Consider the following 15,007-nt stretch of genomic DNA (forward strand, 5'->3'; position numbering starts at 1 on the left):
GATTTTTCAATAATTAATATTGAATCGAAGTTTTGCTTTGACGACAAATTATACTACTTTATAAACTGAACTAGTAATAAATGCAATACAAATGCATCAAACATCTTCAAATTATTTTAAGATTGTTTAAATTGCAAACAGTTTAACAGAATATGAGAAGCGTTACAGGATAGTTGAAGAATATAATTGAATGAAGTTTCTTTCGGCTTTACAGTCATAAAAAATAACAGAACAATAGTGTTTTTTCTCTTCTATTAACGTTTTAAATAATATATATTCTTTTTCAAGACCCTACAAAACACAGACATTTTTAATTCGTCATGGTTCAAACATTTCCATTGCCATATAATTTATACCCTCAATCACTCAACTTCTGACTTAAGACAGTTAATAAACAGATCAAAAAACTACTTAATGACAGCATAATAAGACCATCCCGACTGGATCAATCAAATAAAAAGAAGTATTGACTAGTTATAAACTACCAAGAAGGCAACCCAAAGACTATCAGCGATAAATATCCTATCCCTGATACCTCAACTGTTTTAGCTAACAATAACTATTTCACAACGTTAGCCCTAACATCTGGATTTCACCAGATTCCAATGTCACAATAAAATATAGAAAAAATGGCATTCTCCGTCAACAATGGCAAATACGACTCAGTGCTTAAAATTATCAGTTGATACCTATAAAATTGAATATCAACTCGCTTCCTATGTAGTTGATATTTATCAGCATGAAAATCAATTTCAATATCAAGTCATGATATTATTGGAACAGATAATCATTATTCCATCTCTAAAACTGAATATCAAATATCAGTATCAACGAATTTGAAAATGATACTCAAAAATGTCAGTTATATCTCGAGGTGTTGATATTTTCACTAAGCGTTGTTTTCACCATAAACGTTTGATTTCAACGCAAATCGCACAAACAATTATCTCAACTTTAAAGGAAATTGTCATCACAAAGCCTTCTGCAATCTGTTGCGTCCCAATCCACTAGAATATAAATATTCAGTGCAAGGCGCTGAAACTGATATTCATATTCATTGCCATAATAATATTCAGCTCTGATTTTTTTTGTAACGCATTATGAATTTCTCAAAACGAATACACAGCAACATCGAAATTCAGCGGCTTAGTATCAATGAATTTTTATTCCAATGATATTCATATTCCTTCTAGAAAAAAGAATTTTGATATTGTATTAACTCAAAATCAATCATTTTGAGTTTCGATAAAGTGATTTTTTTCAGCACATACGAGTTCATTCGATTACCATTTAAACTGATAAACGCACCCTCTATTTTTCAAAGAGTAATGGGTGATATACTACGAGAACATATTGAAAAATATTGTCATGCTCACATTGATGATTTTATTATTTTTGGAAAAGCGTTCCATGAACAGTTTGAAATTTTAAAAATTATCCTTAAAACACTGCGAAAATTCAAAATTTAGCCTGATAAATCAGAATTTTTGAAAAGCAAAATCGAATTTCTAGGATTTATCGTTCCAGAAAGTTCTTAAACCAAACATGAATAGAGTCAAATGCATTCAAAATATCCAAAACCAATTTTTTTAAAAAGATTTAAGATTCCTCAGACTATCCGGATATTATAGACGTTTTGTAAAAGAAGCCTTTGACAAAACTTTTAAGAGGAGAGGATGGCCACAGCCAAATAAAAAAAATACAAATTTAACTAATCTAATGATGTTCTAGCTTTTTCAGACTTCGAAAAACCGTTCATCCTTACTACTTGCGATAAAGCACTAGGATCTGTGCTTTCTCAACAATTTTACGACGGTGATCGTCCAATAACTTTTATTTCCAGGACGGAAGAAAATTACGCAACCAACAAAACATCTTCACGGGTCATCTTCGACTAACATTCACACTTGCTCCAAAAATTAACAAAAATCCTTTCCCGAAGAACATGATTATCAAATGTTCTATAAACCCAGAAAATCCAACGTAGTAGCTGTCGCGCTATCCCGAATCCAAATCAAATCCCTAACTCCCACTCAACACTCGTCTGATGACAACGATAGTTGTTTCTTACCATTAACTGAAGCTCCCATAAACGTTTTTCGTAACCAGTTAATCTTTCAAATCGGAAAAAGATCAGCACATCGTCCCATTCGAAAGACATAACAGACACATCCCTACGGAACCGAGCTTCCCAAAGCAGTTCCTTAAAGCCAAATTAAAACAACTTTTCAATACCGCAATAATGAATGGCATTTTTACAAACGAACCAACTATGTGAAATATTCAGGAAATTCATAAAGAACAATATAACTCAAAAATATTTAAAGCTAAAGTGAAAGTTTTTCCAAAGCCCGTATAATAGATCTTAATAGTGAAGAAGAACAATTAGAAGAAGTAAAAACCACTCAATTTCGTTAATCGAAATACTAAAGAAAATTCAGAACAAATAAAAAAAAAATACTTCTCACAAATGCACAAGTTAGTTTTGAAAATAACAAAAACACAAATAATGCAACATGTAAAAACATACTAGATTTGTAAAACAAAAAATATGAACTATAAAAATAAAATAAACAAAACCTCAACAATTTCTTCAAGTCAAAACTCATACTCATCCTGGAAAAATAATACATATAGATATAGGTATTTGCTTCAATATTCAATTTTTCTTTAGAAAACTTTTCAAAACACCCGTTAGTAAATCTGAGACTAACGGTCAAGTAGAAAGTTGCCATTCTACACTTAGGAAAATAGCTAGAAATATAAAGTCATTCAATCCTGACATTACTGTTAAAAGTCTTATTCAAGAAGCAACACACACATATAAAAGTCTATACACTCTTTTATAAAAAACACCAAGAAATATTTATCTAGGAGAGAACACAAATGACTTTTCAAACGAAACACTAGCAGAGATTAGAAACCGTAACAATAAAAAAATGTTTGAAACGTTTTAAAGAGAAAGAAGAAAAGATTATCCCAAAAACTTACCAATCATACGAAACAAATACTTACACATACGAAAAAGCGCACACTAATAATAAACGTGCAAGTAGATATTAGCCCATTAAGATAAAAGAAGATCATAACATGTACAATCCATTGTATAAGCCAATTGAAATTAAGAAAGATAGATTGTCAGAAACCTTTGTAAAATTAAAACCAGCCACTCCACGACATTCTCGACGATTGAATGCTATAGGAACCGCATGGAAATTGATATCCAGAACACCCGACGCCGATGATCAAAGAATCCTCATCTCAAATCTCAATACGCTCATTCAACAAAACAATAATCATGTTGTGATCAACGAGGTGATAAGTCGCCGTATAGAAACAATAACGGACATTACCAACCGACTGCTTAGGATGGAAAAAGAAAATATACAAGCACAGTTAAACAAACACGACATCCATATCGTATCATTCGAGCAACTACTCTCTCGATTAACCGCACAAGTAACGATGAATTCAATTCACCTAGCTTATATACTAAAAGATCCACAGTTAACAAAAACAATTTTCGAATACAACTACATTGATTCCACTATTAGAAACGACAAACGAATCACGATGAAACAGAATTACCTTTTAAGAAATGATACTGAAACCTACGAACTCAATCAAGGTTGTAAAGATATCGGTGAATATTTCTTGTGTGACAAATCGATGCTAAGCCATACCCCAGAGTGTATCCACTCTAATTGTACGGTCGAAAAAACTTATTCCAACGGTCTAATAAAACGAATAGATGAAGCCACAGTACTAATAAATGATGCTGTCGCAGATGTCACATCAAATTGCAGCAACGCTAATAAGACTCTGACCGGTTCGTTCCTAATACTGTTCGTGAATTGCAGTTTACGAATCAATGGAGAATATTACGCAAATTTGGAGACTATCGTTCCAGGAAACACGTTCTACCCGACTATTGGACTTCACATCGCTGAGCACCTCCTGATAGACGCTCTCCCGGTCGAATACTTGCAACAGCTCACTCTGAAACACCGCGAGCAGCTCCAGTTACTGCACGAAGGACACGATTTGTTTAATTGGAAATTCAATATATTCGGACCCATTGGAACTTCGGTAATTGTGACCCTGATAATTATCATTATCTTTTGTTATCTCTCCAGCAAACCAAAGACCAGCATCAAAGTCTAACCATCCAAAGAACAGCAGTCATCGGCATCCAATCGACTTTGCGGAAAAAGTCATTTAAGACGAGAGGAGTTAACACAGCAAACAAATATCCCTCCCGCATAGAAGCGAAACCATCAAGGAGTGGAAATTCTTAATGTTGTTTTCCACTCCTGTCGTAAAACACCCGGCACGCACATCTGGCAAGATCGCATCCCAGCGCAGCGTGGGAAAAGTAGAATATGGAAACCGTGGGAAACCACGCTATCACTCTCTCCGCTTTCCACTATTCCAGTGCACCGATCGATGCAGCGTGGGAGGTAGGAATAACCGTGTAGAGGTAGCAGCTAGGCTAGGTTAAGAGTGCTAGAATTAAGGAAAATCAGTTTGTAACTCGGTAGTGAATAAAGAGGACGTAAGTCCTTTTTCCTTAAGTTCACCATGTCTTTTTATTAACTTGTTTTCAGCGTGTAGGGAGGTAGTTACGATTCTACCCCGAAAACAAGGCATCTTGACAGGGGTTTGGTTTTTGGTACAGATGAAATAAGACGCTTCCGAAATTTCCGCTTGAAATTTGTCATGGAAGAGTTGAATTGAAATTCTCAATTATTAGGCTGACTCGATCATCGGAAATTAAGTTAATATATTATATTACCCAGTTAAGTAATGCTACCATTCTTATTAAAATTATGCAATCTATAATGATTTTGAGTTATATGATGGTTATGATAGTTGGAATAATTTTGTTTTGTCATATTACTTTTAATACTTTATAGTACAGTCTTACTTGAATCATATATTAACGTTACAACCCACTTTACTGAACATGTTTCCGTCATGAAAAGGATACACTTCCCAACCAATCCTGCTACTAGATGGATTAAAGCATAATCCAACTGCAGCCACAGCAAGACATATCGCCGACGGTTGCTGAACCGCACACATCTGAAGCCCGAAGTATTCGCTGAAATCGCTCATGAATGATTTACATCGTGCTGCTCCCTGAACTGATGCAGCAGTCATGTAGTTTACTGCTCAAATATCTCTTGTGCATTATTAATGCCGACACTTTATCACACATCAGCTGAATCATGTTTTCCCCGTTCGCCATTCGAAAAGGCGCGCGCTCACTCGCTAGCTCAAGCTCGTTCGCTCGTTCGGGCGGCACGAAACATGCGATGAACATTCATCTTCCGTCGAAATGCGATTGCCCTTCGCACAGAAGCGCGCCTATCGCTTCTTCCGGTCGTCGAACACTTCGAGCATCACGCAGCATCAGCGTCACCCATTCGAAGAAGCATTAATACACACCCGGCGGTGGCAGCGGGCCGCCGCACGAATCACTGCGCGCTTGCCGTCGTGCAAATCAAATCACTTACCAATTATTGTTAAATTTACGATGCTATTCCTAGTTTGTGCTACGATAAAATCCACACGACACCGGTACACGCCGCTGTCCGTTTCGCGGGCATTCTGAACCGCCAGCTCGCCCGGTTGCTTCTCGAACAGGAAGTACGCCCGGTTGCCGAATACGGCATCGTCGGACCACCGCTTGGCCGATGTCACATCCCGGCCTCGGGTGTCGGCACTGAAAGGAAAAGGGACAAAACGGTTAGTGCCACTTTAGTGAGTAGTGTAATAGTTGGCAGGTAATGTTCGGTGAATCGAGAGGAATTTGAAGCTGGTTTTGGTTTCTTTTAAAATATTCTTGAATTTAAATTGAAATATTTCAATTGGTCAGTCCTTCGGTGTACTGTCAGTGAAATAACTGGTAAAAAGGTAATTCAAATTAAGCATTTTGTTTCAGTAAAGCTAAACGAAAACCTTTCTAACGGTTCAACTGAGTTGTTGTCCGTTCTAAACAACATTGTTGCTGATTTTCTGAATTGATATGAATTTAAAGTGGCTTATCAATAATAATGAAATTGATACCGTACCGAAATGGATGTCTCATTCCATCAAAACTATTTCATACTAATCATGCATGTTATTGAAATAAAATCGTTTGTTTTGGATACATTGAAGTTTTCGTACATTGTAGATTGGGAAAACAAATATCAACGCGATTGATGAAAAAAGTCAATCTATGAAAATAAATGTGTTGGCATACACTTTTCGCTTTGATTTTGCTCTTTTGATTACTGCTCCTCAGCCAAACAGAATTTGAAAAAGTGGTGTAAGGGGTATTTGTAGAGCTAGTAATTATCTATAATATTGCTGAGGAAAGTAAAGTTTTATCTTTAGTATTTACGGCGCTGTAGGGTAGCAATGCCGTTGGTAGCAAAGAGAGCGCTCTTTTTGCTACCAAGAGGGTAGCGGCCTTATAGCGCCATACATAAAAACTGCACTGTAATGCTTCCTTCAGCAATATTGTAGATTATAACAAATTCTACACACACCCCACACATCACTTTTTCAAATTTTGCTTGGCTGAGAAGCAGTAATCAAAAGAGCAAAATCGAAGCGAAAAGTGTATGCCAAGCCTGGTTGCAAGCTCACATAAAGGTCCTGTAGCTTGCTTTTTAACTGTCTTCTGACTGTGGTTTAAGGATTACGCAATATCATCGAATCATGGGGGTCTGGCTCCCCCTCTAACCTGATTCACCCCGCGTACTTTCTAGCTTGGCAAAAATATTTCCAAAAAATTGAGATCAAAAGTCAGCCTGGAAGCTTATAAACGATATTTTTTGGGTAGCAGGTCTTCCCGAAGGAAATACATTGTAATGCAAACTCCATCGCAAATATGACTGAAATTTGCCAGACTTTAATTGACAGCTTTTTATTCATAAATTTAATGGATGTTATACGTTTTCAGAGTAGTCAATGGCCGAAGAATAGTAGGTCGAAACGTCCGCGGCAAACACAATATGTTTCTATATTTCACCGAAAAAAATCAATGATATTTAAGATATACATTAAAAGAACTCTGGTTTCTTTTTAAAAAGGTTCAATTTTAATCTACAGTCATAAAGTCTTCATTTTAAAATAGGCCCATTCCAGATTAGAATTTAACTAGTTCCATCCCACATTATTCACCCCTCTACCCCTAAACACTTGTTCACTGTTGCATTTTCACCGTTCCCTAATCGCTTTATCAACTCCCTGGTGGCCGGTACTCATCCCGGCTTTATCTCGGGGTAGAAAATAAAAGACGATGTACAAAGCTTACCAATGGCAATGCTGCTTTAAAGTACAACCATCATTTGTCTCGCTCGTGCAGCACATATTCGAGCCAAGCTTACTGTTGCTAGAACACGAAACCTCTATCGAAACAATGCACGTAAGCAAATTGGCATTTACGCTCAGTCATCCAATGTATTTCAGCTGTCCACCGAAAAAAAATAGAATTCACAATTTGCCTAATCCCAGCTATTCCGAGTGAATATGAAAAAAAGACGAAAAAGCTCGTCGTTCGCTCGTGCCGCACGCCATTGGGATTGACTTTCGGCGCCCGCCAGCCAGCCAACCAGCCAGCCAGCCGGATTCAAATTGGCTGCCTCCCACCCCTGCACCGGAATGCGAATTCGGTACTTTTCGTCTGGCTCCAGCAGCATCGCATAATCAGCTTACCTGTAGATGGGTGATCCTTTATCTTCGCGGTACCAGAGAACCAGAACCACATTGTCTCCCGGTTCGTGGGTACTGATGTTGCACGGCAGATAGATTGTCTCCCCGAGCAGCGCGTCCATGGCGACCAGGGGTACTGGAAAAAAAAATAAAACAGAGAAAGGATGTAAGCTGGACTGGTCGAAAATTTTTCGGAAAATTTGTCAATAGCAGAGAGCTAGAATTACCTAGTCAGGCATTTGAAAATTCGTGTCAATCCTATGAGCATGAATCTGTATTGGTAGTGGAAATGAAAATGCCATGTATTGAATATCAGTCCTTACACAGTGCAACGGATTTGGATTTCAGTAAGCTCTTTTGTGTTCGGTTTTATTTATTTTGTTAGCTTTTACCTAGAATGTCGTTTCTGGTACAGCAAGTCGAGAGCTTTTCGGCAGTCGGATTAATTCAAAACAGGACAAAGGCTGAACCGGAGCCACTCGCTTTCTCTTTCTTTCTCCCTCGCTCACTCTTCACTAGAACAATTGATGGTGTCAGGCTGCTTGAATGGGCGGTTAAATTGTGCAGGGAAACGTTTACTTTTTGTTTTTAAAAGCGATTTCGTTTCAATCAAAATAACATCACATACACAATACACTCCGATTTCATGGCCAACGGACGCTGGCTGTCAGTTAGTCACACGGAAGAGGGTGTTTACAACCAACAGGCCGAATACGAACCACAACAGAACCGCACTAAATACATACAATGTTTGCCGGCTCAAATTGTGGAACCGATTTCCTGGCCATCACCATATTGTGTTCGAATGTGAACATACAAGAGCGAAAAATACAATGTCCGGGGTTAATGGAGTTTTCATTGCAAATTACAGGCTCGCCATTTGGTAGGCATTTTGGTATTGTGAAAATCGATCATTTATTGTATAGTTAGCATCTATTTCTTGTTCTTACAGAAGCTGTAAAACCAGTACTGATTAGAGCTATTTACTAAATAAATTTACCCCTAAACTAAGTAGCGATCCAATAGCAAATTTGTTGTATTAATTTCTTTAGTTGTATCAGAGTATTTCTAAGTCTGTCAAGTTTCATAATGGTTTGCCTCAAGTGAAATTTGACTTATTTGATTAACAGTTCTGAACTATAATTGAAGAAAATTTGAAAAAACACCTATGAACTCGATTCTGGGCCACTCGTCCCCAGTTTCCCAGTCGTCTCGGAGTCGTAAATCACTTTTGACCTGGTCGAGCCATCTTGCACGTTGAGCTTCTCTGTTCCTGGTGCCAGTGAGGTTATCGAAGAGAACTGTTTTCGTCGTACTGTCGTCCAGCATCCTTACGATGTGTCCGGCCTACGTAGCCTGCCGACTTTCACCAGATATACGATGGGAATCTCTCTAAGCAGTGCCTGTAAGTGATTCATACGTCTCCGCCACTCTCCACTTTCAGTTTGCACTGTGTCAAATATCGTTTGCGTATGTCCTCCGTGAGCAACGTCGCGGCTTCAAGTACATAAAGAACTATTGGTCTAATGAGGGCGGCTTTTGCTTCTTGATCGTAGCGTTTTGCAAAAGGAAAAGTAGGCCCGATTTCCCACTTGAATGCGGCGCTGGATCTTCTTACTAATGGTGTTGTTCGCAGTCACCAGCGATCCTAAATACACGAACTCGTCTACCACTTTTAGTTCATCACCGTCAACGGTTACGCCCGTGGGAGGCACACGTTTGTTACCTTTGAGTCTCTTTCTTTCATGTATTTGCCTTTCGACGCTTTTATTTTAAGCCCAATCCTCTTCAACTCCGCTTTCAGTCCGGCGTAGTTCATGACTATGATATCAAAGTCATTCGCAAAGCCTAGGAGTTGGCTACCCTTGATTAAAATTGTGCCTTTCGAGTCGATACCCGCTCATCGGATTACCCTCTCAAGAGCGATGTTCAATAGAATGCAGGATACGCCGTAACTTTGTCTCAACCCTCGCCGCGCCTCGAAGGGGCTCGAGAGTACTCCCGAGCTGCATACGAAACATATCACTCGATCCAATGTAGCTTTGATCAGTCAAATCAGTATCTGGAAACCCGTGTCCGTGGATTATCTGCCATAACTGGTTTCGATCGACTGTATCGTATGCTGCTTTGAAATCAATAGAGATGTGATGCGTGGGCAACGTTGTACTCCTGACATTTCTGAAAGATCTCTCGGTTGGTAAAAATTTGGTCAGCAATTGTGCGAGCCCCCATGAAGCCCGCCTGGTAATTCCCTACGAAACTCTGTGCTATCGGTGATAGCCGGCGTAACAGGATCTGGGAGAATACTTTGTATGAAGCGTTTACCGGTATTATACCGCGTTAGTTACAGCAGTCGTGCCGATCATCCGTTTTGTAGATTAGACAAAGCACTACTTTCATCCATTCCTCTATTCTCGAAGATCAGGTACTGAGATTATTGTCTTGTATGGACACTCAGGTTAACTTCCATTCCGCCTTCTTCTGCAACTTCGCCATTGAGGTGTTCATCGAAGCAGTGCTTCCACCTGTTGACCACCTCGCGCTTGTTTGTGATTAGATTCCCTCTCTCGTCCCTACATATGCCAGGTTTCGGTGTGAAGCCCTTACGAGTTTGGTGGATTTTCTTATAAAACTTGCACGTGTCATTAGCTCGAAATAGTTATTCTAATTCTTCACGAGCTCTGTCCCTCCTTTTGACGTTTTTTACTCCTCAGGATCGTCGTCAACTGGTTTCTATTTAGCTCGTCAGTATTTGATTGACTTCTCGCTAGTGGCAATGCTCAGATATTTTCCTATTTTTTCCTCTTCCGCCGTTGACATTTCCCGTCAAAACAATCATTTTGTATACTCCGGGTCCTTCATCTCGCGCCTCTCCGACGATCGAGCGTATTCTGCCCCAACCGTCTTCGAGTTTTAAAGCACCTAAAGCACCTCATTCAGTATTCGCGCGTTCTGATGTTCAACAGAGGAGAACGGCTTTGTCGTATCTGTTATACGGTTGACATTTTGAGCGCACATATACTGTTACTAGGTGATTTTTTTGTAGGAGACTGAACCACTGCAACCATTATTAGAAATTTATTGTGGAATACTCCGCCTTAATCTAAGTGCATACACGTGGCTCATGACTAAAGGTAGGCGGGGCAAGACTGCCCCCTTAAGCAAAACCACCTGTGTAAAAAAAGTTGTAGCTCAATTTCTAATTTATCTGCTCTAAATGAACAATTGATCTCCCAGCAAACATTTTCGTACGTATATCACAGTAACAAATATGATATATGTACCGATATATATCTAGAAAAATCGCATTCGATGCACGAAACCAGCATATGCGTACTGTTTTGGAGGCGTTATACGTACTGCAAATTATATGAAAACAATTCACATTCATAAATATTTGTATACGATGAAATCCGACTCAACATGATTAGTTCCATAATGCTATACAATTCTGTGACGAAAATCGTATGTGAATCAGTTACTATAATTTTGTACGAATAAATGTAAACTAGGGTGCGCTTTATTAAGCTTTATGTACGATTTCGAGTTTGTTCAGCGATATTTAAGATGATTTTCACATATTATTATACGATTTATGGTTTGCTGAGCTCCCAGCTAGCACCAACTCGTATATCAATTTACGAAAACTATCGTAAATATCTCCTAACAAACTCGAAATCGTAACTAAAGCTGGATAAAGTGGGATCAAGTTGATTTTTTGTCGTATATAATGATAATGACTGACATACATACGATTTTCAGCACAAAATCGTAGAGTAGTACGGAACGACTCGCGCTTAATCGGATATTATCGTATATAAATACATATATAGTCGTAACGCTCAAAATTATTCGTAATCACGTATATCGCCTCCAAAATAGCACGGATATGTCAATTTTGCGCATGAAATACGATTTATTTAGCATGTATATCTGTACGTAATGCTGATTTTTGCCGTTTTTATACATATGAAAATGCTAGCTGGGCTATTACCTATATGCAAAAACTAAAAACATAAATATCTGTAATGATTTTTTATTTTTTATTGCGATTTGAAAACACGTCCAAAAAATAGAATAGTTTTTCCACGCGGGGTGAAACACGCTCACTAACGGGGTAAAACTGCCATAGCGTATAACTTTAACAATATTCAACCGAATTGAATGATTTTGCCATCAAACAATACATGGTTCCCCGAGTTTCGCAATTTCGAAAGAGTGTCCGGCCACCACTCGCATTGGAAGAATATCAGTAATATAGGTACCAACAGTCTTGAAATTGATACCGTGTAGTTTCCTTAGACAACGAGATGGATCGTCTTAGGCATCCTGGAATCAATCTTTTAGGACCAGAGAGGATCTTAGATAAAATATAACAATATCCCAAGTAACTATTTTGGTTTTATTGCACTTTTATGATAGCATTTAAGACCAAAATTGGTCTTGAAGACCACCATAAGAATACAATAAAACTCACATTGTTGCTTGGGTATGTGTATTAAAGTTCCTGAAATTGATCCGGTGGGTCATTTTTTGACATTTCAAATTGTTTATTTATTTATTTATTTATTTATTTATTGGAATCCGGATATATGGGTCTTGCCCTTCATCCACAGGATATTAAAAAAATCACAGCCATAAAAAACTTTTAACATAAATTACATAAAATGCACTTTCAACTTGTTTTTAATTGTTTGTCTAGAATCTAATATCGATGCTACATTATGTACGTCATTTGCCATAGACAACATGCGACGAACTGGTTCGTTCATGCTGTAGTTCGTGTTTCTCGTGGGTAACTGGAACTGGCGAACTCTCCTCATATTTCTGTTACTTTCGTTAAACGTTACTTGACTGAGAAGGTATGGCGAATAGAACCGTTCTGTTAGGAGGTCCTTCAGGAACAGCCCAGCAAACACCAACTCGTATATCAATGTACGAAAATTATCGTTATTGACTTTTAATAAATTCAGGATCGTAAATATAGCCTAACGAAATGCACACAAATTCATATTCTGTCGTATTTAACGATAACAAGTGATTGACCTACGAGTTCCAGTACAAAATTGTATAGCATTATAAAACTAATCGCTTTGAGTCGGATCTTATCGCATACAAAGACTATTAAAGTAGAATTGTTAATGTATATTTTGTAGTACGTATATGGCCTCCAAATTAGTACGCATATGCTAGTTTTGTGCATCAGATACGATTTTTAGTACATATATAAGTACATATAACTCATTTGTTACACTGATATACACATGAAAAGGTTTACTGGGAGTACATCGTTTATTTTGCGTCTGCAATCCAGCCAATTTAGATTTATTAATCTGCAGAGATCTACATATGGTGCTAAACCATCACGTCAACCCAGGTTACGAAGTGCGAATCGAACAAATTTCTTTTGGACACGTTCCAATCGCTGTTTGTGGATACTATACTGAGGTGTCCAAACTATTTCTGCGTATTCCACATTTGATCGTACCAAAGCTGTGTACAGTGCCACGATTGTATACGGATCATCAAAATCTTTTACACAGCGTTTTACTACACCGAACATTGAGAAGGCTTTCGAGATCACTCCATCGATATGTGCGTTGAAAGACAGTTTCTTGTCCATAATCACCCCCAGGTCGCGTACTGTATCCGATCGTTGCAAATCAAAATCTCCTATGCAATAGTGTGACATTCGAGAGCTTATGTGAGAAAGTTAAAACGCTACATTTCGAAGTGTTGATCATCAAACCACATCTATCGCAAAATGTTTTGAAGTTATCCAAATCATCCTGTAGCTTGCAACAGTCAATACTGTTCTTCACCGAGTAAAACAATTTCACGTCATCGGCGTACACTAGCACGAACGCATCATTAATGTACTCAGGTAAATCATTCATTAAAACAATAAAGAACAAGGGGCCAAGGTGACTCCCTTGCGGAACTCCAGAATTTACATCGAAGGTTTCGAAACAAGACCTATTAATAGACTAATCTCAAGATTTTAGTCTTGACCTTGGAATGAGGTCATACAAATATTAATATTTTTTTGAAACGATGGTTCTACAATTGATGAAGGGACGGTAGGGGAAAGAAATGAAAATTTTTGGTGAAGGAGGGGGAAGAGCGGAAAGGAAGGGGGGGGGGGGGGGTATTGGTAGCTATGCTTGACAAGTAGTCATTTTGACTCCTACCTTTTGTCCAATGCTGGAAGGTGCATGAGTCGAACCAAGCTGTAATCTGAGATTATAACCGGATTCGAACCCACAACACCCTCCAGGGCATGTGGTTCGCTGGTACTTGTACCTCTATGCGCCTCTATTGCCTCTATTCAAAGGTACAAGTACCAGCGAACCACATGCCCTGGAGGGTGTTGTGGGTTCGAATCCGGTTATAATCTCAGATTACAGCTTGGTTCGACTCATGCACCTTCCAGCATTGGACAAAAGGTAGGAGTCAAAATGACTACTTGTCAAGCATAGCTACCAATACCCCCCCCCCCCCTTCCTTTCCGCTCTTCCCCCTCCTTCACCAAAAATTTTCATTTCTTTCCCCTACCGTCCCTTCATCAATTGTAGAACCATCGTTCCAAAAAAATATTAAGACCTATTAAGTTTGACGAATTGTTTCCTATTTGATAGGCATGTGTAAATCCAGTTCAACATATTTTCAACGATTCAATTTTTGTTCAAACAGGCGAGCAAAGCTTTGATACTCACAACGTCAAAAGCCTTTGACATACGGCATATAGTATCAACTTGATAACCGTTTGCCATTCAGATCTTAGTTCTTGACACAAATTCTGCTAGGTTAGTCACAGTTGATCTTTTCTTTAAGAAACCGTGTTGGTGACCTTTAATCTTTGTTTCCAACCATAGATAAAGGCGATCATCAACGAGATTGATAAACCAGATACATATTATTTTTGCATTGCTAAGAAAATTAGCTATATTTTCATAAAAAAATGTTTATTTTATGATACTTGTTCCAAGAGGGAGGAATTATTGGAAAAAACTATATGCGAGAAAACTAGAAAATTTCCATAGCGCCCGCAGGGAAAATTGGCGATTTAGATTTTTTCTACAGTCTACCAGCTACAAGCTAAGCACATTTACATTGTTTTATGTAAATCTGAGATTCTTTGGTCCAAACTATGCAATTGTTTTAAAAATCTCCTTATCGCACTAGCATTATGCACGACGGTCTTGTGTCATTCGTTGTGGGCGGTTTTACCCCCAAATGACCGATTTACACATACACATACACATTTCAATATTTATTTCAACAAAACTGTATGAACTGT

General features: G+C 38.3%; 1 protein-coding gene across 1 annotated transcript in view; it reads right to left on the reverse strand.

Moving 5' to 3' along the window:
* Window positions 1–15,007, reverse strand: part of LOC128746169 (neural cell adhesion molecule 2) — a 392,116-nt gene that overhangs the window by 147,367 nt on the left and 229,742 nt on the right. The window contains exons 2-3 of the mRNA XM_053843214.1: window positions 7,711–7,843; window positions 5,520–5,728 (exon numbers count right to left, since the gene is read on the reverse strand). Of these exons, the coding sequence (XP_053699189.1) occupies window positions 5,520–5,728; window positions 7,711–7,829 (328 nt within the window). The 5' untranslated portion in view covers window positions 7,830–7,843. The remainder of the gene's footprint in view (window positions 1–5,519; window positions 5,729–7,710; window positions 7,844–15,007) is intronic.

Source organism: Sabethes cyaneus, chromosome 1 (genome assembly GCF_943734655.1).
Source record: "Sabethes cyaneus chromosome 1, idSabCyanKW18_F2, whole genome shotgun sequence".
Taxonomy (NCBI): domain Eukaryota; kingdom Metazoa; phylum Arthropoda; class Insecta; order Diptera; family Culicidae; genus Sabethes; species Sabethes cyaneus.